This window comes from Balaenoptera physalus (genome assembly GCF_965194825.1).
Source record: "Balaenoptera physalus genome assembly, chromosome: 8".
In the NCBI taxonomy this organism is placed as follows: Eukaryota; Metazoa; Chordata; class Mammalia; order Artiodactyla; family Balaenopteridae; genus Balaenoptera; species Balaenoptera physalus.
The window spans coordinates 16,319,784-16,343,699 of record NC_138887.1 but is presented as its reverse complement, the minus strand read 5'-3'; the positions used below and the strand labels follow the sequence as shown (position 1 = coordinate 16,343,699).

The window sequence follows — 23,916 nt, the reverse complement described above, 5'->3', positions numbered from 1 at the left end:
CTAAAGAAATAACCAGATATAAGCAAATACTTAAAAAAAAAAAGAATGTAAATTCACTGTTATTTAGAAGATTGGAAAAACTGGGAACACGTTTAGCAATAGGAGGGATAAATAAATTTTGGTACATCCTGATGATATATATTATTTAACTATTTAAAATAGATCTTTGAAAAAATCAGTGACATAGGAAAATGCTTATGAACTTATGTTAAGGAAAAGGTCTCAACTATTAATATATATAGTATGAAGTATGAAGAAAAATAAATGATTTTATTTAGGTAAAACATAGGTCTGTGCATGAAAAAGAGATTGGATTGTAAGATAATACATCAAAATGTCATAGTATCTAACTCGGGTTGGTGGGATTAGAAATAATTATTACAGGGGCTTCCCTGCTGGCGCAGTGGTTGAGAATCTGCCTGCCAATGCAGGGGACACAGGTTCGAGCCCTGGTCCGGGAAGATCCCACATGCCACAGAGCAGCTAAGTCCGTGTGCCACAACTACCGAAGCCTGCGTGCCTAGAGCCTGTGCTCCGCAACAAGAGAAGCCACCACAATGAGAAGCCCGCTCGCTGCAACTAGAGAAAGCCCACGCTCAGCAACGAAGACCCAATGCAGCCATAAATAAATAAATAAGTAAATAAATAAATAAATAATAAATAAAATTTTTAAAAGAGAGATAATTATTATATTCCTTTTTTTTTAAGAAGAGCTTTTTTCATTTTTTTCCCACAGTGGTGATATATTTTATAGTCAGGATAACATTTCATAATTTAAAAGTTCATGGGGAAATGCCTTCATAGAAAAAAATCTGTCAGTGTTTGTCGGTGATTATGACATGGCTTAGAAAGCTCTGGTATAAATGTCTTTTCACTGCATTTTTTGATCAGCCTGGGCTAGGGTACCTGACTTCTACGGTACTTTTTTTTTTTTTTTGGTCACACCACGGGATCTTAGTTCTCTGACCAGGGATCGAACTCGGGCCTCGGCTAACCCCAGTAGTAGTTAGCGCCATGTCCAAACCACTGGACTGCCAGGGAGTTCCCGACTTTTGGTGACTTTTAACAGCAGTATATTCTGTTTTATTTTGAGAAAAAAAAACTATATTTCATATTAACTCATTAGAACTTTTTAAAAATGAGATTTGGAGTAGAGCCTGAGAAATCAGGAAATCTTGCTGCTTCTGTCACCCATGTTAAATAACTAATTTGATCATCGTCCAAAGGCAAGAGTGTAAAAGGTATAACCACATTTTATATTATTCATCTTTGTAAAAATTGTAGCTGATTCAGAAGGTCAGGTATCTTTTTAGTATGGTTAGGTCCCAAATTCTCATTAAGAAAACATTTTTATTTTTATAAGAAGTATATAGTATATGGCCATTTTAAGAAACTCTTTTCTATTTTATTTTTTTGTCTGTTTTGTTTTTTGTGTTTTCTTTTGGCCCTGCCACGCGGCATGAGGGATTTTAGTTCCCTGGCCAGGGATTGAACCCACGACCACTGCAGTGGAAAGCCCAGAGTCTTAACCACTGGACTGCCGGGGAAGTCCCAAGAAACTCTTTTTAAAATATTTGTTAGAGACTGTAATTTTAAGTTTGTTAAACTTGTTCACTTTCAGAAGATGAGAAAACAAAATAATGAACACAGTTGATAAATACTAGAGAAATTAAAATAGAATCTTCCAAAAAATGTGCAAAATAGAATAGACCTTCAGTCATCTATGTCTAAAGGTTTTGAGGGGGATACAGAAAGCAGTGTGTGATTAAAGATACAACATTGTGATGTCTCTGATTGATTTTATACTTACATTATTTCCAAATCACATGACTTGACATTTTTCTCTTATATTATTTTTAAGTCGGAGCACCATAACATGGTGTGGGAAGTGAAGACAAATCAGGTGCCTAATGCAGTACAGAAACTCCTGCTAGTAATGGACAAGAGAGCTTCAGGAATGAATGAGTCATTGGAGTTGCTGCAGTGTAATGAAAATTTGCCATCCTCACCTGGATACAACTCTTGTGATGAGCACATGGAGCTTGGTAAACAAAATTAAGTTTTTAGGAAGCTCACTGAGATTCAGATTAATTTTCATGTTTAGCTAGCTTTTCCACCTACCTTGAACTGATAAAAAGTATGTCAAGTTTTTGTACATTAGGAGTTTTCAGTGTTCTCTTATTATTGCTTGTGAGGTATTACTTAAAACCAACCTAACTTGGGGCTATTTATGGTTATCATAGAGACTCATTTACAAATTTTCAAACTAAACTGCCTTTGTGGATAAAGATGAGCCTTTGACCACCTTATGAAAACCTTGCTGTGTGGCTTTTCAAAAGATGTTACTTTTGAAATATCCATGTGAGCTCAGCAAATTATGCTGGCCACTATTCACGCCTGGTTTGTTGGTATGATGGGGAAATTACAGTGGACCCTTGAAATTTGAGGATCTGACATTTGTGATTATCACTGCTGCTGAGCTACTCCAAAGATACGTGATCTGTAGAAGTGTGTAGGTTTGCTGAGGTATGACTTTGAATTGTATTGCTTTGAGGTCGCTGTTGAAGACAGTGAACAGGTGATGAGTGATCTTGGCTTGCTGCCCACTTTTCATCTTGGCTTTGTCCCCATTTAATGTGCATTTTTCTCTGATGTTCCCAAAAACCTGAGATGTGAGTGTCCTCATTTTATAAATGATGAAGTAGAGGAGGTTATATGCTGGAGTCTTCTTTGGGAATTTGGAGATCTTAAAGGTGTTGGGACATAACCTGTTTGAATGCTGAGAGATTGCGGGGCCCGAATATTCATTGAGGAGTGGTTACTATTGAGCAAGAAGCCCCAGTTCAATCAGGTAGTTGATTCCTCCATTGTCACACTTTAGGTTTCAGGAGGAAATCAGGAACCTAGGGCTCAGGGGGTCAAAAACTTGTACCACCCCTCATGACTTCAGTTTAAAAGTAGTTTCCTTAACTTGAAAGCCAGAAATGAACCCTTTACAGTAAATAAAGATAGTCAAAGAACAGTGTTGGCAGTGAGGGAAGGGAAACACAGCTCCACCACCATGAGAATTACAGAGTGGAATTATCATAAGTTGGTGTGATATTTTAGCTGCTCTGTGAAGGGGGGGATACCTTCTAGTCACTTTTATGAATGGATGTCTTGAATCAGTACTTGTAAGACATTTCTGTTTTAGTGAGCTATTCTGGGATATTCCCCTGAATAGGAATTAGGAGTATGTACTTTTATAGTGACAGTTCAGGAGAACTCTCAACACTAGAAGAGTTTCTTGACTTACATATTGAAGAGACCCAGTGGATCTGTAGAGTTTGTAGGTATGTGTTTCAAAGAGGGTTGTTTTGGTTGTTGTTTCTCTTTTTCTTTTTTAAGGCCTGCAAGACGCTTTTTCTCCCCTCCTTTTTTTTTCTTTTTTTTAATTCAATTTTTTAGAATTCAGTCTATCTTACAGTGTTCATAGCCTTGGCATGTACATGAGTGGTCCTTGGGTACTATTTCTAGTTTTCTTTCTTGGGTAGCTGAGAGTCCGTCATGAACTACCTTTCGGGAACACACTTTCTGGAAAAAATAATGAATATTACTGAGTTCAGACTTTCTCATTAAAAAGAAATAATTTAGCATAGATAAAGTCTAACAAGTAGTACCTGAAAATATATAATATGATCTAGGTTTCATCTTTGAAAATTGTTGTTTTCATTTATTGCAGTAATCTTGTTGAACAGGTTCAAGTGTGTGAACAATAAGTACATCTGTGTACCCATAAAACGCCTTTTTCCTCATTAACATGTTAACATAAAAATGTCTCAGTGGTATATGGATTATTCCCAGGTGAGCTATAAAAAACTGGGGGAAAAAGTCAGAAAACACAAACAGAACAGTTGGTGAACAGTTGTGGTAGTTACATGGTTTGAGTAGTGAAGTCATTAATCCATTTACATGCGCTAGGTTTACTTTTCTGTCAGACTCTGTTGGCCCTTAAATGTATAAGATGTCATTTTTTTTTTTTTTCAGTTGAAACTTGTTTTCATTCAAGAAAACATTTTGAGTTTATACTTTTCCTCTCACAAAATTAATTAGCTAAATTTGAGGACCTCTCTTCCAACTGTGATTGTAGAATTGTTCCCTGTATTAGTAATTTCCTTCTTATAATCTTGAGTGTGCTTATTTGCAGATGATCTTCCTGAACTTCAGGCTGTTCAGAGTGATCCTGCTCAATCTGCCATATACCAGCTAAGTTCAGATGTGTCACATCAAGAATATCCAAGACCTTCTTGGAACCAAAATACCTCAGAAATATCAGAAAACACTTACCGTGAAAATGAGGTGGATTGGCTAACAGAATTAGCAAATATCGCCACCAGCCCACAAAGCCCACTTATGCAGTGCTCATTTTACAACAGGTGGGAACGTTGGCTGTATTTTAATTGAAAACTTTTATCATTACAAAATGCTTTTTTTTTCTAGTTTTAAAAGTAATAATGCTGTTGACCATCTCATGAGTGGTTTATCAAAGTCATTAGAATTAAGCTCTTTGTCTTAAAATAATCAAAGAGCTGTTTCACCCAATGTCATGATTTCATATTTTGAGAATTAGATAAAAGTGATATGAGAACAGCAGAGTCAAAAATATTTGTAAATGGTTTAAAGTCATAAAAAAATACATCAGACCAAGAATACTTTTATTATATATTTCTACTTAGATGAAAATTATATTTGTCTAAAGAATCATAATTAAAATAGACATATTTTAAACTTTTATCAACCTTGAGTTTGGTTCCTTTTGGTCTAGGTTTATTTTTTTCCACAGTGTATGTGGCCTTATGTTATTTATATGTTTGCTAATATTAAAATGTTGAACTTACAAAAGTAGACTCCTATTGGTAGAAACCACTGTTTCATATACCCAGACCAGAGTTTAAGAAAATGAATTAATGGTGCTATGAAATTATGGAAGCTTCCAACTAATATTCCTAGAGAGACTTAAATGGATAATATTTTCTTAATTATCCCCCAGATTATAAAATTGGCTATGTAAAAAGACATAGGTAAATACGATAGTTTGTAGGGAAGAGAAATACCCAGGTTTGCACTCATGTGGGTGGGTAGACCAGAGTCCATAATAGGTGATGTAGGAATAACTGAATTTTGGTAGTGTTCCTAAGTTAGTATAGTTCTTTGCTGAAGAATAAACTTGTTAGGTGTGAAGCCCAGCAAGTTACACTGTTTTTCTTCTATTCAGCAAGGTAATTGGTTTTGATTAGAGCAAATTCAATTTAATTAACTTCAGTTTAATCCATGAAGAGTTCCACAGGAATGAAAAGTTGCCTTTCAAAGTATTCCTTTATTGTCCCAGTTTTCATTGTAATCTTAATAGTCAAAAAGTGAAAAATTGTTTTACAATTAAAAAAAAAAAACCCTGATTTTACTATTGGACTTTCTTTTTTCCCCAATTTTAGTTTAGAGATAGTACTTTTCATTTTTCACAGTAAACTCATGAGGATTAATAATTTAGTTCATGGAAAGTTGAGTAAAACCCTCAGAAGAAAATTAATGTTAAAAAAAAAAACAAGTAAAGGAGTAACTCCCTAAAGATGTAGATTACTCTCTGCTGCATTTTCTATGCTTCCCTTCTTCCTAGGGAACAAGACCAAAAGTCACGCTCTGCTGTTTTGCCTGCCTTCTAACACAGTCAGTGGCTGTTCTTGTGACTTCTTGTAGAGTGTTAAACTGTGTTAGTTATTGAACTTGGGATGCCTGATGTTGTAACTGTACAGTACCAAGGGGCTGAGGACAGGTAAAATTTATATTATCCCTGCATAGATAGAGGGATGAAGAGACCATGGTGTTAGTAATTCAGACACATGCAGCATATTAATTTTTACAGAACATTTAGGCCATATACATTTTAGAACATTACATTGTTACTTCTCTTTTAAATGGTTACACAGAAGAACTGATAAACTCATTTTCTTTTACTAGTCACGAAGGCAGAAATGAGCTTAAGGAATTTTTAGCAGTTTGGCCATTCTCTTATACTTCATAAAGATGTAAATGTGTAATAAAAGGAAGAAATTGGGCAAAGATGAAATATTAAGTATTTGTATTTTGAAATCCAAAGTTGATTGGAGAGTAAGCTAAAAATGCATGGAAATTTGAGGGCTTTTTACTTAAGAAGTGTTATGAACATGAAAGCAATGTACGGTTTTATATATAGATCCTCATTTAAAAATTAATTTCTGCAAAGGTATAATAAAAAATGTTAATTAAGTTTAAAAAAATGAGGGCTAATCAGATTTCTCAGAGAATAAGGGAGGAATTGGAAAGTAAGATGTCCTTCCTCTTTTTAGAAAGAGGATTAGTACAGACATGTGTAAACATTTTTCTGTTAAGGACCAAATGCTTAGTTGGCATCTCAGAGAATTGTCCTGATTTGGGACCTTCAGATTTACTTCTTAGACCCTGAAATTTTCCTTTCTGCTGCTTTCCAAACTCCCGAGTCAGTATACCTTACTGGTCATCCTTTATGGGCTTGCTGCTTACTGTTACCCCTCTTACATGTTTGTGGGGGAAGGATCTTAGTGTGTTCTGGGGAGCCCCGTGTACTCTGAAGGGAGCATTGCCTGGTAAAGAGACTTTTGACAGGAAAGCGGGGCAAGAGGTAACTTACTTTTTAAGGTGATCCTGGGGGCAGAAGTAACTGGCTTTATGTGTAGATGCTTTGCAAATAGGCTGTTTTCTACTATAAAAAGTTTAAACGTTTTAGCTTCAGGTAGTTCACTGTATCTGCCCAGTGATACAGGTGGTTGGTAGGTAAAGAGTTCCGTGTTGGTCACGTTGAGCTTGGAGGGCCGAGATTTGGTGACCACATCACAGTAGGAGAGAGAAAGGGATCGGGAGCCCTGCATAAAGGGGCATCATCCTTCATGAATGAAACTGCACACTTGTATGTACTTAGTGATATAAAAATGAGTGAATGAGTAAATGAAACAGTAATTTGGAATTTAAAGTATATTATCTAATCTGAAAACAGTGTTTAAAATGTGTGAAGAGGGTTTGGGGAAGATGTTAAGGAACAACATACAACATAGATGAACAACATAGATGAAACCCTGATGGCTTTATTAGTGTTTCCCATAGGTGTCGTATATGTAATAACATTGGTGTTATGAATATGAAGTTCACCAAAAGGAAAGCTTTACTTTAAGGACCTTTGCTTTGTGGTTAAAACGGTTTCTTTATTTTAGATCATCTCCTGTACACATCATAGCTACTAGCAAAAGTTTACATTCCTATGCGCGCCCTCCACCGGTGTCCTCTTCTAAGGGTGAGCCAGCCTTTCCTCATCACCACTGGAAGGAGCAAACGCCGGTCAGACACGGAAGGGTAAGTTTATTCGTGAGGTTAAACCTCATGAAATTCGTACAGCAGCTGAAAGACATTAACTTTCCCTCTCTAAGCAATTCTCCTGAAGCACATGCAGATGGGAAGTAGTCTCGCTCGCTGTTCTCCTACTGATCTGGATTCGGTTTTATGTACAGCTCTATTAACTGTTAGGAAAGTTTGTTACCAGTGGGAACATGCATTTAACTAAAACTTCCCAGAACTTCAGTTTTCAAAGGCGATTTTTTCCCCTAAGTTTAGAATGATTAAGTTATCCACTAATAAGAAAGGCTGGGGACTTCCCTGGCCATCCAGTGGTTAAGACTGTGCCTCCAGTGCAGGGGGCCTGGGTTCGATCTCTGGTCAGGGAGCTAGATCCGGCATGCCACAACTAAGACTCGGCATAGCTAGCTAGCTAGGTAGGTAGGTAGGTAGGTAGATAGATAGATAGATAGATAGATAGCTAGATAGATAGATAGATAGTCTGAAGACACAAATTAACAAAATACATCTTACAGAAAAAAAACCTAGAAAATTTGTAATATTTTTTCTACAGGCAAACAGTGAGTCAGAATCTGGCATTTTCTGCATGTCCTCCCTCTCGGATGATGACGACTTGGGGTGGTGCAATTCCTGGCCTTCGACTGCTTGGCACTGTTTTTTGAAAGGTAAAAAATGCTTGAATTCTTTACAGTTTACTTGTGTAGCAAGCACACTAGTCACATATCTAATACTTGTTTTTTACTTAAACTGTAGGCACACGACTGTGTTTTCATAAGGGAAGCAATAAGGAATGGCAGGATGTGGAAGATTTTGCTAGAACTGAAGGCTGCGATAATGAGGAAGATCTCCAGATGGGCACTCACAAGGTTGATTTAAAATTCTTCAAACTTTTCCAAGTCTTTCAAAAGGGAACATAGGTTTATTATTAATCTACAGGTGTATCCTCCCATTTGCTTCCATGTTTAAATGACATTTTACATTTTGGGAGGAGCTTTTGTGACTACTCTGTTGCTTAGCCTGATGGAGAGGAGCAGTGACTTTAGGTTTTACCTTTATAATGAAGCTTGTTAGATGGGAAAAAGAGTGTATTTCTTAGCACTTTTTACACATTTTATTTTGGGGAAAATTAAACTGGCATTAAACACAAAATGAATAAATAAGCAAACCAAAGCCTTATCTTAGGTAATCTACAAAGTGGTTAATTCTCCTATGGATAAGTGAGAATTGATTGAGTTACTTTTAAAATGACCCATTAAAATGCTGGTATTTTCTAAGTCGATAAGCAAAGGCAGTAGTGGGCAGCAGTAGCATAAATGTTGGATGAAACCTTTATCTTTGAAATCTTCAATTTCTCCATCTCCACTGTGGGCAGAGAAATTGGGCATGTGAAGTGTGCTTGTGTAAAATTCCTGTTTTGCTCCTGCTGTCCCCTACTAGTGAGTTTCTTGAGAACAGCAGTCCTGACTTGGCTGCCTTCAGTCTCCCCTTCTTGCTGTAAGCATTACATAGTGAAGTTCACCGTAGTCCGACTTCAGCCTCTGCTGCTCTACTAAAATTGTCTCAAAGGTTACTAGCTTTATTTTGATTTCTAAAGAGACTTCTGCTTGTTCTCTTTGGCATTTCTGCGGTGTTTGACACAGTGGATTGTCTTCCCTTGATTTGCGTAGCATGGCAGTGCCCTGCTTCTCCTTCTGATGTCTTGTCTGTTTCGACTGGTGGCTTGTCTGCCCATGATGTTGAATGTTAATAAGGTTCTACCCTTCCTCACTCTCTTCACCACTTTTTCTCTGATGATAATGTCGACAGCAGCTCTTCGGTGGCCCGTGGAAACTGCTTTGGACTTGGAGTCAGGAAAGCTGGGCTCTTTCTAGCTCTGCCAGCAGCTATTTGCATGACTGGCCTTGGGCAGTCTATCAGCCCCACTGGGTGTTGCCTTCCTGATCTGTAAGATGGAACTGGGATTAGCTTTAAGTTCTTATAGCTCTAAGAATTACAAGATTCTGTAATCTAGTTATTAGTGTAGCCAACACTGGATTCACCTTTTTCTTCCCCATCCAGGTCCATTTTTCCCCTTTTAAGAGTATTACTACCCTTTCTTGATTGCCAGATGCAAGACCTTTCTTTCTTTCTTTTCTTTCTTTTTTTTTTTTAATATTTATGTATTTATTTCGCTGTGTTGCAGCACGTGTGCTCTTCATTGCATCGCGCGGGCTTCTCTCTAGTTGTGGCGCGTGGGCTCCAGAGCGCGCGCGCTTAGTTGCCCCGTGGCATGTGGGATCTTAGTTCCCCGACCAGGGATTGAACGTGTATCCCCTGCATTGGAAGGCAGATTCATAACCACTGGACCACCAGGGAAGTCCTCAAAACCTTTTCTTGATTGCTTCATTCAAAACATGAATGAAGTTGACTATTTCCTCTCTTTGTATTCAGTTGATCCATTCTGTCTCCTTAAAGATTTTTTACATTTATCCTTTTCTTTCATTAGTTGCTTTGACTGGACACTGTAGCTAGCTGTTGGCATGTCTGTCTCCTTCGTTTTTCTGTGAATTTAAGGGTAGGGATCATGTGTTTTCAGAGCCTAGCACCTGGCATGTACTAAGTGCTCAATAAATATTGGTTGAATTTAAATACAGCCCAGTTCTACCACCACTGCACTTGTCAGTTCAAGACTGTAATGGGGTTCTCTCGTTATATCTTCAAATTGAATATTAGAGGTACCTTTTATCTGTCGTCTTTGTCATCACCTTAAAATCAACAATTATATTAATAAAAATATTTTCATTGACTTCCCAATACCTTCTCAAAGGAAAGTTTAAGCACTGTGCCTGTCTTTAAGATCCCTTTACTTACTTACTTACTAACTGGGCCCTCCTTTGCAGTCTTATTTGCCCCAACTCTGAACTAATCTTGTATTTTTAGCAGATGCTCAGCACTCTACAAAGAAGTTATTAGTCACAACTATTCCTGGTGTAAGGCATGTTCTTGTACCTTTCTAAATTGCATTCTTCTTTTAGATTCCAGTTCAAATGGGAATCGAAACCTCTCCCCCCAATCTTTTTCTCTTGGAGTTAATATCTCCCTTTATTAAACTCCATTAGCATTATTTGTACTTGGATTGAAGCACTTACTCCAGTCGGCTTTATATTGTAGTAATATCTGCCTTTCTTCGCTACTGGGTTGAAAGCTCCTTAATGGCAAGGATCCTGTCTTGTTTATTTTTACCTTTTCCACAAAGTCTTACACATAATAGGAACTTCACTCCATGTTGAATTGAACATTGCCAATTTATTTAATCTATGCATGTATTTCCAGGGCTATGGTTCTGATGGTCTAAAGTTGTTATCACATGAAGAAAGTATATCATTTGGCGAGTCTGTACTGAAGTTGACTTTTGATCCTGGTACAGTAGAAGATGGTTTACTTACTGTAGAGTGTAAACTGGACCACCCTTTCTATGTTAAAAATAAAGGTAGGGCTTCAATTTTGAATTTGTAGTAACTTTTTAAAGAAAACTTCTTAAATCTATAATTATGTCTTGTGGCATAATTCTTTGATGATTAAGAAAAAAATTTTTGAAGGGAAAACTTCTTTCAAACTAATTAATACTACCATAGGAAATGCCTTATAATAATACCTAATGATGTTTAAATGTCTTAGCAGTAGTCAGGTGGAGCTCTACTTCCTGTGGGTATGAACTTGTAGATTCATGTAGCATACTATAATAAGCTCTCTGTTGTTTTGATATAGTTTGGGGAATGGAGTATTCTGGTAATTGAATTTTGGTTGAGGCCAAATATGCTTTACACCTGAATCACATTAACACTCTTGTCATACGTAATGATTCAGAGACTATTTCATGGTCTCAATCATCATCATTTATCATTTACTATCTTGTAGGTCAGTGGAAGTGCTGATTGATAGAATTTGATATATTAGTAAAATGCTGAATTAAACTAGTTTTGGAGGGCTTTTGCACTGTTTAAATAAAACACTTGGATTTGCTTTGTGGCAAAGATACATGACTTGTGTTATAAATCTATCACATACTTTTTATTTTTAAGACTCAGAAGTGACATATCTATCATATAATAAATAATTTGGATGCTTTCTGTCAATCTCCGTCCTTTATATAACAATAGTTTGCTTTAACTTTAGGTTGGTCATCATTTTATCCAAGCTTGACTGTGGTACAGCATGGCATTCCATGTTGTGAAATTCATGTTGGTGATGTATGTCTACCTCCTGGACACCCCGATGCCATTAATTTTGATGATTCAGGTGTTTTTGATACATTTAAAAGGTAATATTGAATTCCTTTTTTTCTCTCTGAAAAAAAATTAAAGTTTACTCTTAATCTCCCTAATGATTGCTGTTTAGGAGGTTAAACCTTTAAAGATCAGAGAATTATAAAAGGACTACTTAGAAGAGGTATATACAGTTGACTCCTGAACAACACAGGGGTTAGGGGCACTGACCCTCTACACAGTCGAAAATCCACATATTACTTACAGCCAGCCCTCTGTGTAGGCAGATTAAACCAACCATGGACTGAGTAGTATTTTCTATTGAAAAAAATCCATGTGTAAGTGGACCCATGCAGTTCAAACCCACAGTGTTCAAGGGTCAACTGTATATGAATAAATGAAAAAGTACTCGGTAATTAAAGTAAAATAATAGTTCGAGTTTTTTATTATTAATTTATTTATTTTTGGCTGAGTTGGGTCTTCGTTGCTGCATGCGGACTTTCTCTAGTTGTGGCGAGCAGGGGCTACCCTTCGTGGTGGTGCATGGGCTTCTCATTGTGGTGGCTTCTCTTGTTGCGGAGCACGGGCTCTAGGTGCACGGGCTCAGTAGTTGTGGCTTGCGGGCTCTAGAGCGCAGGCTCAGTAGTTGTGGCACACGGGCTCAGTAGTTGTGGTGCACGGGCTTAGTTGCTCCGCGGCATGTGGGATCTTCCCGGACCAGGGCTCGAACCCGTGTCCCCTGCACTGGCAGGCGGATCCTTAACCACTGCACCACCAGGGAAGTCCCTCAAGAGGAGTTTTATGAAGAATGAAATAATGCCATTTGCAGCAACATGGGTGGACCTAGAGATTATCATACTAAGTGGAGTAAGTCAGAGAAAAATACCATATATCATCACTTATATGTGGAATCTAAAATGATGCAAATGAACTTATTTACAAAACAGAATTAGACTCACAGAAATAGAAAACAAACTTATAGTTACCTAAGGGGAAGGGGGTAGGGAGGGATAAACTAGGAGTTCGGGATTAACAGATCCTAATGTATAAATTGCTATATACATAATAGATAAACAACAGGGTCCTGCTGTATAGTACAGGGACGTATGTAATAAACTATAAAGGATAGGAATCTGAAGAAGAATATGTATATTATATATATATATATAACTGAATCGCTTTGCTGTATACCAATAACTAACACAATATTGTAAATCAACTATACTTCAAAAAAAGAAGACTTTTACATGGAGTAGTGATGTAGGAAAAGTGACTTCATAAAACATTTAAGATTAGATTAGGAAAATACCACATATGTCTAGGAATTAAATAGATCATCTTTGATAGTTAAGAAAAAAAAAATTTGCTAAATCTGGCCAGTTGTTTTGAACCAGACCATAAGTCTGTTAATTGTATCTTTTTTTTTTTTTTTAGTTAACTGTGTCTTCGTTTACTATTCATTTTGACCAAGGGGCATTAGTTGCATGGATTAAAAATTGTAAAAACAGCAAAAAGTTGACATTTGGAAAGACTTAAAGAGGAAAGTGATTTTTCCTGAGATCACCCTATTAGTTAGTGGTAGAATAGGACAAGAACCCATGTGTGCTGACATTCAAGAAAGTTGACCAACTGTCTGAATTTGTGCAGAACTTTTCTGGTTTTAGCACTGAAAGTCCTGCAGCACTGGAAACCCTTCAGTCCTGGGAAAACGGGGGCAGTTGGTCACCCTCCTCCCAGAAGGAACCCAGAGAAAGTATATGATATCTGGGATTTTAAGACCCATTCTTTCTTTTTCTTTTTTTTTTTTTAAAAGAGCTTTTATTTATTTTATTTATTTACTTTTGGCTGCATTGGGTCTTCGTTGCTGTGCATGGGCTTTCTCTAGTTGCAGCGAGCAGGGGCTACTCTTTGTTGCGGTGCATGGGCTTCTCAGTGCAGTGGTTTCTCTTGTTGCGGAGCACGGGCTCTAGGCACGCGGGCTTTAGTAGCTGTGGCTCACGGTCTCTAGAGCTGAGGCTCAGTCGTTGTGGTGCATGGGCTCAGTAGTTGTGGCTCACGGGTTCTAGAGCACAGGCTCAGAAGTTGTGGCGCACAGGCTTAGTTGCTCCGCGGCATGTGGGATCTTCCCGGACCAGGGCTTGAATCCATGTCCCCTGTATTGGCAGGTGGATTCTTAACCACTGCGCCACCAGGGAAGCCCTAAGCCCCATTCTTTCAGATAATTATCAAATCCATAGGCCTTTAAGTAGAGAATTCTCAAGAACTTCTGCTGGCCTGAAGATTTTAAATAAATTCAGTTTAATATAATAAAATAGAAGGTTAATACGTTTTTTTATTTTGAAAGCATAAGTGAGACTATTTTTAAAAAACATTTTAAAAAAGCAACCAGCACAGGGCCTGGCACAGGCTATATGCTCAATAAACATCTGCAAGATTGGAATGTAAATGCTGTTTGACTCTCTTTTATACAGTCTTTTTTGAAAAACAAGACATTGTTAAGGTCCAGTACTCAGAGTATTCTTAGGATTCAGATCCGTGATACCTCTAATGTTTGGTGAGAGTGTAAATGGATAAAAAAGTTTTGGAAGATAATTTCGCTTTATTGTCTACCAGTGAATATCAGCAGTTCCATTCCTCTGTATGTACACCATAGAGAAGTAAATGCTTGTAGACATGCACTAGGCGATGTGTAAAGTTCAAGCTGTGTTGCTCATGATAGCAAAAACGTGGAAACAGTATCAGTACTCATTCACTGGAGACTGAATGCATATAGTGTGATATAATCATACAATGGAATTCTTTCTGTCAGTGGAAGATGAATGAACCGTAGCCATACATTTTAAAACACGGATCAACTTTAGAAATAATGTTAAGTAAAAATTAGTCTGGAATCAGATGTTCTTTGGAAATATATCTAATAAAATTATAAATCTAATTACACTTATATAATCTTTCTATAGTATATAAAATACACATTATACAGTTACACCAGGGATCCTCAAGTTCACCCCCAGGTTCAGTGATTTACTGGGAGGGCTCACAGGGTTTAGTACTTCGTCATACGCACAGCTATGATACCTTACGTTGAAAGGATATGAAGCAGAGTCGTGAACAGGACAAGACGTGGGCTTAAGTCTGGGCAAGCCAGGCTTCCAGGAGTCCTCTCCCGGCGGAGTCACACAGGACAGGCTTATTTCCCTCAGCAGTGAGTTACGACAGCACGTATGAATCGTTATCTACCGGGAAGCTTATTAGACATGCAGCACCAGGGGTTTTATTGGCAGCTGGTTGCATAGGCTGCCTCTGCCTGGCATATACCAAAAGCTTCCAAAAGGAAAGCAGGTGTTTAGGGTAAACCGTATTTTTTGTACATACAGTTTAGGAACAGTTAGCCACTCTTATCAGTTGTGGGTATGATGGGAACCCTCCCGAAATCCAAGTTCCAGATGCTAGTCAAGGGCCAGCCTGTAAGTAACCCTTTGAAAGGACAGCAAGCCTGCAATGTTAACTCGTTCCTGCACAATGAAACATTATATGTTAATATAATAGCTATTTTAACATAATTAATGTCACTACAGTTTTTATCGTATTTATGAATGAATTTTATAATAAAATTGTTGGGAAATTAAGGGAATGATTAACAGTTCAGGAGAATGGTTACTTCTGGGGGTGGCAAATGTAGAACTTTAGTGATATTAGAAATATCCTATTTCCTTGTTATTTTAAAAATTTTATTATACATATATATATTCTTTTCCATATTCTTTTCCATTATGGTTTATCCCAGGATATTGAATATAGTTCCCTGTGCTATACAGTAGGACCTTGTTGTTTATTCATCCTGTATATAATATCAGTAGTTTGCATCTGCTAATCTCAAACTGCCAATCCCTCCCTCCCCCACTCTTCCTCCTCCTTGGCAGCCACAGGTCTGTTCTCTGTGTCTTTTGAGTCTGTTTCATAGATATGTTCACTTGTGTCGTATTTTCTCTTACTTTAGTATTATTTTTTATTTTTATTTTTATTTTTGGCTGCACCGCGTGGCTTGCAGGATCTTAGTTCCCCGACCAGGGACTGAACTCAGGCCCTTGGTAGTGAAATCACGGAGTCCTAACCAGTGGACCATCAGGGAATTCTGTCGTATTTTAGATCATATGGTTGTCTTTCTCTTTGACTTACTTTGCTTAGTACGATAATCTCTAGGCCCATCCATGTTGCTGCAAATGCAAGCCTCAGTGTTTTAACTGTAAAATGGAGGTGATAACACCTGCCTAACTCTACTCCTTGTTGTGAGGACTAGAAATTATAGTATCCAGCTGGCACACAGTAGGTGGTCTAGGAAGGGCACTGGAGTAGATGTTAGCTTGCTGAGGACCAGAAGAAGTCAGCAATAACCTGATGAACTCTTAAACACAATAGGTGGCTCTTTTGTAGAAAGGAGGCTTCCAAGTGAGAGCTTGAGTTGAAGAAGCCCATTTGAGACATTGGGTATTGAGGCCAGTCTTCCAGGCATCACACAGGTTTAGCACAGTCACTTTACCGATCTAGACTACTTCTACAGTAATAATTGATACCCCAGTTGAGTACCTGCTGGGTGCTCTCCTCTGCCTTGAGTGTTTTATAGTCCGTTCTTCCAGCTGTGCAACACTGCATAGCATGTATTATCTTCATTTTAGAGCTAAGTAAGCTGAGGCTAGAGGGTTACCTGCCCAAGGTCACACCATTAGTAAGTGGCAGAGATGGGCTTTGAGCCCCATTAAAATTTTATATTATTATGTTCTCCAGAATGATTTATTTTACCCTCTCGGTCAGTCGTCATTCATTTTGAGAGCCTAGTATGTGCCGACACTGGGGATTGAAGATCAGTTAAGACATAGGCCTGCCTCTTTGCTTGCAGTCTAGAGCAGGGGATGGATGAGGCCGTGGGTACCGTGTGGAGGTGCTGGTTGGGAGGCAGTGTAGCCTGGTCAGCAACATGGCTCTGCAGCGGACCGCCTGGACTCGCAGCCGGGCTCTGCGATAGCTCTGCTGCGGAAACTGGGGTAAGTTAATTTTTCCACGGGTCTTCAGAAAAAAGAAAAAAGCTGTAAAATGTGGATCGTATTGAAGGGAGGGTTAAGTGAGTTAATATTTCTGATTCGGTTAATAGACACTATACTATTGTAGTTTTTCTTTAAGAGTAATAGACAGTGACGGTGGGAAGGGGCATCCTAAGCTCGAGGAATGGCATGTAGAAAAGAAGTGAGGTGAAATAAGGCACATTTTAGGAACAGATAGCAAAGAGAGCGAATGCTCAGTATAGCAAAAAATTAAGCTTTTTTAAAAAGATATTTTATGTAATATAATGCTGTAGTCATGTCAAAATCTGAATTCTGTGATTGACTGTTTCAAGCTACTTTAAATTGTATCCATAATGGAAATGGATGACGGTTATATTTGTACCACTAGATGGTGGAGTTTTCAAATTTCAGTAGTCAATTAGCTTACCCTATTTTTAAATCTTTCGGTATTTCAAATTGTAATTATTTTCCTGCAGTAGAAATTAATAATTTTGTGTCAGGTTCATTTACAAATGCATAAGTTTGCTATTTTTCTAAATTACATATGAGAGGGGCTTCAGATAGCAAAAATTATTTCTCTGGCATAATACTGATTGCTAAGCATTTATTGGATGATTTTGGAGTCATACTCGTAAGTACATTTATTTCATGTAATAATACCTTTAAAAAAGCAGATGTTGTGTGGTTGATAATTGGTGAAAGTCATTTTTACTGTGTGCAGTGAATGGCGTGCACCTCACTCACGTAGCTCTGCATACGTCAGAATCATCCATAATCGCACCTCGCTTCACCTGTAGGCGGATACTCTTCCTGTAGCTATTATCAACCTGTTGATGGACTGCCAGAATCTCTGTTTCAGGGAGAGAAAGAGGAGTTGGGGTTGAAGTGAAAGATTTTCTGCTGAGATTACCAGTGTAAGCAGTAGAAGTTAACAGAGTTGGAACAAGAGAATTCTCTTGACAGGTATACTTTTAGGCTGTGGTCTACGTTATTTCTAATTTTCAGATGATGTTTTCAGTTAATCTGATGATGATTCACCTTGAGGTTTGCCAACAGCAGTGCAGAGTACCATGGTACTCGTGAGGAAACCTGGGGCTTTGGAGCTGGACAAACAGATCTGGGTTGAGAGCTAGTAGCTGTGAGGCCTTGGGTGAACAATACGTTATCTTTTTTAGCCTGTTTCTTCATATAAAGAGAGGATAATGATAATCGCCACGCAAGCTTGTTGAGAAAATGAGATGATGTGGAGAGCTTATATACGTATATAAACTGAACATACCTAACAAAATGTGGCCTTTCCTGATCAATGTGGGGTTTTAAGTTATTAGGCTGTTATAATATATGGATAGCCTCTAGGGGAGACTAATGCATGTATGACTGTATTTACATGTCATTGTAAACAAATGACCCAGGCTACTGTGCATTTTAAGTTCCTTTAGCTACATTTAACCACTTGTATCTGTCCTTACCCAACATCTTGTCTTCTGTGGTAGTTAGTCCTTAGGCCTGGTATATGCTTGCTACTCTGTTTTAATTTTGTAGTTTCAGGCTTCTAGAGGTCAACAAAATAGATTATCACATTTGTCAAAAAATGAATCTAAAGTAGGAATAAGTGAGTTGTATGGGATCTGAAGAAGATGTTTGCTATGAATAAAGTATGTGGATTGTAACAGATTCCTTTGGGGTGGGGAGGCTTGGAAGTCTTTTATAAAAACATTTTGTATTCTCTTGAGAATAAAAAAAATAAATTTAGTAAATGCATACATAAGCTTTCATCTTACAAGCAACTATCAATGGTGAAGTTGCTAAAGTAGTGTTGGTAACATTATTTAAGGTAAAATACATTGAAATTTCCAATCAGATCTTAAGGGTCTTATTTGTTTTTTTTAATCCTGTTTTCACAAATCAGATAACGAAACTGAATTAAACTCCTGTTAATGAATGTATGTATGTATTTACAGCTATGACTTCACGCCTATGGACTCCTCCGCAGTCTACGTGCTAAGCAGCATGGCTCGTCAGCGTCGTGCGTCTTTGTCTTGTGGAGGACCTGGAGGTCAAGACTTCGAAAGATCTGGATTCAGTAAAAACTGTGGCTCCCCGGGATCCTCACAGCTCTCTTCCAATTCCTTGTACGCTAAAGCTGTCAAAACCCACAGCTCAGGGACTGTGAGTGCCACTTCTCCTAACAAGTGCAAAAGACCAATGAATGCCTTCATGCTTTTTGCCAAAAAATACAGAGTTGAATATACTCAGATGTATCCAGGGAAAGATAACAGGTAAAAATAGTGATAATTCTGACTATAATAATTCAGTAACACTTCTGTGCAGTTCATAGGAACTGGGATAGTTAAGTTATTCTTCAGTAGCTTTCATTATTGAATTCTGTTTTCCAGGTTGATTTTAAAGTAAATTGTTTTAAGTGGAATTTTTAGGGTCATGTGTAACTGTTTTATAATACCTAGACAGATAATTAGGTTAGCTAAGAGGTAAGGCTCTGCCTTCTAAAATATTAAATGTCACTTGCCTGTTAGACGACACAGTTCTAACAACTGTTCCGTCTTTATAGAAAAGACTAGCACCTTCTTGTGTCAGATCTCAAGGATGTACTTACTTTACACCTGTGTCATACTGTGGGATGTGCAGGCACTGGCAGTTTGTAATGACTGCCAGATTTGTCAGAAGCCTGAGAGGTGTCCTCAGTAGAGCCCAGGGGTAAAGATTAACAGTGCTGTCCTTCCTGCTGTTTGCTTGTCCCATACCTCACCTCTTAGAAGCCTCTGCGGCCCACTTCCTCTCAAACCAGCCAAGTTCTCCACGAATTAAAATTATCTTCTCCATTCTTCCTAGGTCCCTTAACCCTTGATATTCTGAGAAAAGTCAAATGATTATGCACATAAAATAATTCAGCTTTGAATTCTGGTTTTAATGACTCGTGATCTTAATTTTTTATATATATATATATATATATATGAGATATAATTGACATATGACATTATATTAGTTTCAGGTGCACAACATAATGATTTGCTATTTGTATATATTAAGAAATGATCACAACTAGTCTAATTAATATCCATCACCATACATAGTTAGGAATTTTTTTTCCCGTGATAGGAACTTTTAAGATCTACTTTCTTAGCAATTTTCAAATATACCACACAGTATTATTCACTGTACTCACCCTGCTGTACATTACAGCTCCATCACTTATAACTGGAAGTTTGTACCTGTTGACCATCTTCACCCATTTTGCCCACCCCAAATACTTCCATTTTAAAAAGAGAAGCTTCTTATACCAAGTGCATCTCTGACTTGGAAGTTGATACATATGTGAATACTTTTTAATCAATTTCACTAGTAAATGTGTCAACCATTATATGGTACCTTTAACTCGGAGACTATAAAAACTGGTTTTTATTTTAATAAAAGAAGATGCAGTGCAATGTTGAATTGCATCGACTTACTGGATTAAAAAATATATACATTTACTACATTTTAAACTTGTTTTTAAGGAGTAGAGTTTCTGTGGTGACTGTTCTTCTAAAGCTCAGATGCCTGTGTTCTAGCTTCCATGTCAGCCATTGTGAAATCTTCTGTATGTCCTTCATGCAGTCATTCCAGACCACCTGTTTCATATGAGTGTCATGAAATTCAGGGTTAAGGGTGAAGCTCTTCACAAAAGGGAAACAGTTTGTGTCTGCCTGTTCTGGATGAGACCATTTTAGTAGGTTTGGGAGCAAATTAATAAATAGGAAACAGCTTCAAATTTCTATCATGATGGGGTCTTACCAGTTTGACTTTCTCCCTTTGAGTTTTTATCCAGTTTTCTTAATAAGTGTAAATGTTGCCTGAGGTTTTTTTGGTGTTGTCTTTGGAGATGAGTGGTAAGTGTGCCCAGTTAGCGCCACCACATGCTCACTGCGGCTGCATGAACGAAAAAAGGCTTATCGTGACTATTTGATGGGTTATGGGCACAAACAGAAAGTAAGAATACCTTTCAATACAAGGTGAATACTTTATGCTGCTGATACTAAACATTGTCTGCCTTAATAATCTTAAACATCTTTGGAAGACCGATGTACCCAATGGTAATTCAAACAAACCATTTCTTTGAAATATTTAACTTTTTTCTTCAAACCTAAGCTGTGTAAAATATCCAGTTTTTAGCCATTTTAGATATTGGCCCTATTCCAGGAGGCTTTAATTGCCAAGATTATGATGAATGGACCATATGACTTCAGATTTTACTGGAAATGAGTACAGTAGTCTTGACCTTTCCCCTTCTCTATGTTGGACGAGATTTTTGTCTTTCAACTTTCTATTTCTTCTTAAAGTAGCAGCACTTGACATGAGTTTTCTGAAAAATTCTTGCTTTCAACACTGTGTAAATGTTTCTTTTACAGAGCCATAAGTGTGATCCTTGGTGACAGGTGGAAGAAAATGAAGAATGAAGAGAGGAGAATGTATACATTAGAAGCAAAGGCTTTGGCTGAAGAACAAAAACGTTTAAATCCTGACTGTTGGAAAAGGAAAAGAACCAATTCAGTATGTTTCAACAAGTAGTTGCTTAAAGTGATCTTGACTTAACTCCAAAATTGTACTAGCGTATTGGAGCAGTTGTTAGAAGCTTTAAAAGGGCGTTGATGCTGTTTCTCAGCCTTCTTATCTTTCAGAACCTAAATAATGTTTGCACACCATCGTATAAGGCAGGCTGCCTTTCGTCCTTAGTGCCATTTACTCTTTTAGCATGGAAAGTAGGAATGTTTGCTACAGATGCTGAACTGGAAGAATCTGGAATGAGTATTTCTGGTTGGGTTGAAAGATGGGGGGTCATTAACTCATTACTATCACAGGAGAAGAATTTTCTAATTTGGGGTGGTATGTCTCAACAGCCTTTCTTTTCTTAATTGGTGATGGGCTGTGGAGGTGGGGGTAAATAACCAGCCTTCATGGGGACTTGTGACATTTGCACAGAATTTCTAGGTTAAATATCTCAGCAAGGAGAAGAAATAGAAAGGCCCGGGAAGGCTAGTAAACAAGTTTGCACCATAATAATGCTGTATTGGATAGACCTGATTCTTAAAACTTTTCCATTACTAGACTAGCATCTTTTAAGTAAGTGTTTTCGATTAATTACAAGAAAACGTCACATGACTGATTGATAGAACAGAATGAGCTCAATTTGAAATATCATTTAAAGACAAAGGGACAGCATCAGTACTTCGCAGCAGGACGGCTGGCCAAGGACGTTCTAATTCATTCTCTGTATTTGTCTATTTCTGTATAGTAACATGCGGTTCTCATCCGCATAAGAATTTCTTATAAAGAAGCAGTCAGCAGTCAGATTCCAGTATGAGGGTGACTGAACTAGATTTTTGAAGTTCTTTAGGATTCCATGTGGTAGGACTTTGCCTGGATCCCCTTTCATGTCTGCTCATCCTAGTCGATCTCTCTTGTCTCAGCATTTTCATAAATTTTCTGGATGCTTGGACCATCAGGTATTATCAGACTTTAAAAAATCACCACCTTTGAGAAAGCGATCTGTTTTTAATAGTATGGTTATTAACATTATATTATCCATCTTAGCTTTCATTTGTAGAATTACTATGTATTGATTTGTAAACATTCACTGAGTTATTAATTTTATCTCCACAGGGCTCACAACAACATTAAACCAGGATGCTTATGTTCTTAAGTCTGTATTTGCATAAACATTGACTGTTGATGGAAAGACTTAAGAAGATCAAGGTCTCACCATTTGTCCTGAATCCGTGTGACCGTAAGATACTGATAGCATTGAGTCTTGAAATGATTTAATAATATGAGTGAGGATTTGCTTTCTCCATTAGAGCATTAAGTAAGCTAAAACTATCAACATTGTAAACCAAATTGCCTTATTTTCTTCCAAACTTCATATATGTCTATCAGGTAATATAGGCTTGAAAATTGATATCCTGTGGTGCTAAAGTACAGTAGAAAGAGAGGAGAAGTGTATACATGTTTTATTTTAAATTGTACAAAGGGGGAATTTAAAAATATGTAACTGCTGTTTATACATTGGCTCCTTACTGCTTATTAATCTGTATTGTATACATAATGGAGTGAAGCAGAAGCCGGGAGTTGGCCTTTCCTTGAGCAACCACCATATGGCTCAGCATCTGTGCCAAACACGGGGGCTCCTAGTCTGGCCAGTGCCAAGAGGTTGCCGGAACGGGGGGCAGGTGGATGGTGTCAGTGTCACAGCCTGAGAGCCACCTGCCGCGGCTCCCGGAGCATGCTGAGTGGACGCGCCAGGTGGCAGCACCCACCCCTTGCTCGATGGCGACAGCCCAGGCCAAGGTAAAGTTAGTGAGTAGCATTGGGGTGTATAGTCACTGTAATGGTGCTGTTAAGGGCTGACACCATTGTATTTTTAACTTTGTGTCCTGTATCTCCTCAGCCACATATCTTAATATCGTATTTGTCATCGTATCTCTATGGTGGGGGCAGACTTTGCACTTACGCAGTGCAACACGTGCACTTTACTTTCCTCCAGCTGTCTACAGTGAGAGCAAACACGTTGGCAATACAGCTGCTTATGCTCTGAGCTACAATCATGGCTTTTCATTGTTACTCACCAAGTGGTGTTTCTGGTTAGGAATCACAGCTGTAAAACTGAATTTCAGTTCATTACACTTCTTCTTCATGATGTTGCCCCTAAATTTTGCACACTATATTCTTGTATATTATTTCAAATAAAATGAAAAAAAATTGTTTATCTCTGACTTCCGCTGATTGATCCTGACTGAACTTTACGAATGAGTCATCAGAAAAACAGGTTCAGGAGATGGAAAATACTTTAGAAGTGGCTTATGGGATTTTAAACATTAAATTTAAAATAAAATGTTAATGACAGGGCAAGGGCAATAGAAAACTAAGGACCTAGATTACCTACTATTTATAAGAAACCTTGTAGAGTAAACGTTATTTTTAACTTGGCATCTCTGTTACAAAGCTGAACAGCCCCGAAAGTCTGTTTTTAATAAAATGACACACAAGACTGTAAAGACAGCCTTGCTCTATCTTTATTAAAGATACAGTAAGACACAGTTAAACAGCATTTAGCCCTACATCTTAGCTTTGGGATATGCCAGTGGTTCCCAAACTTTGTTGCACGTTGGAAACACTTCAGGATTTTTTTTTAAATACTAATGCCTGGCTCCTACCCCCAT

At 37.8% G+C, this 23,916-nt stretch overlaps 1 protein-coding gene across 3 annotated transcripts in view; it reads left to right on the top strand.

The window, feature by feature from the left end:
* The window catches only part of HBP1 (HMG-box transcription factor 1), a 30,708-nt gene extending 7,246 nt beyond the window's left edge, over positions 1-23,462 (top strand). For all 3 annotated transcript variants that reach the window (XM_082473552.1, XM_082473554.1, XM_082473553.1), the window contains exons 2-11: positions 1,862-2,045; positions 4,187-4,415; positions 7,260-7,398; positions 7,952-8,063; positions 8,152-8,264; positions 10,711-10,867; positions 11,554-11,698; positions 18,664-18,981; positions 21,109-21,250; positions 22,361-23,462. In XM_082473552.1, the coding sequence (XP_082329678.1) occupies positions 1,862-2,045; positions 4,187-4,415; positions 7,260-7,398; positions 7,952-8,063; positions 8,152-8,264; positions 10,711-10,867; positions 11,554-11,698; positions 18,664-18,981; positions 21,109-21,250; positions 22,361-22,378 (1,557 nt within the window). In that variant the 3' untranslated portion in view covers positions 22,379-23,462. The remainder of the gene's footprint in view (positions 1-1,861; positions 2,046-4,186; positions 4,416-7,259; positions 7,399-7,951; positions 8,064-8,151; positions 8,265-10,710; positions 10,868-11,553; positions 11,699-18,663; positions 18,982-21,108; positions 21,251-22,360) is intronic.
* Positions 23,463-23,916: the final 454 nt, after the last annotated feature.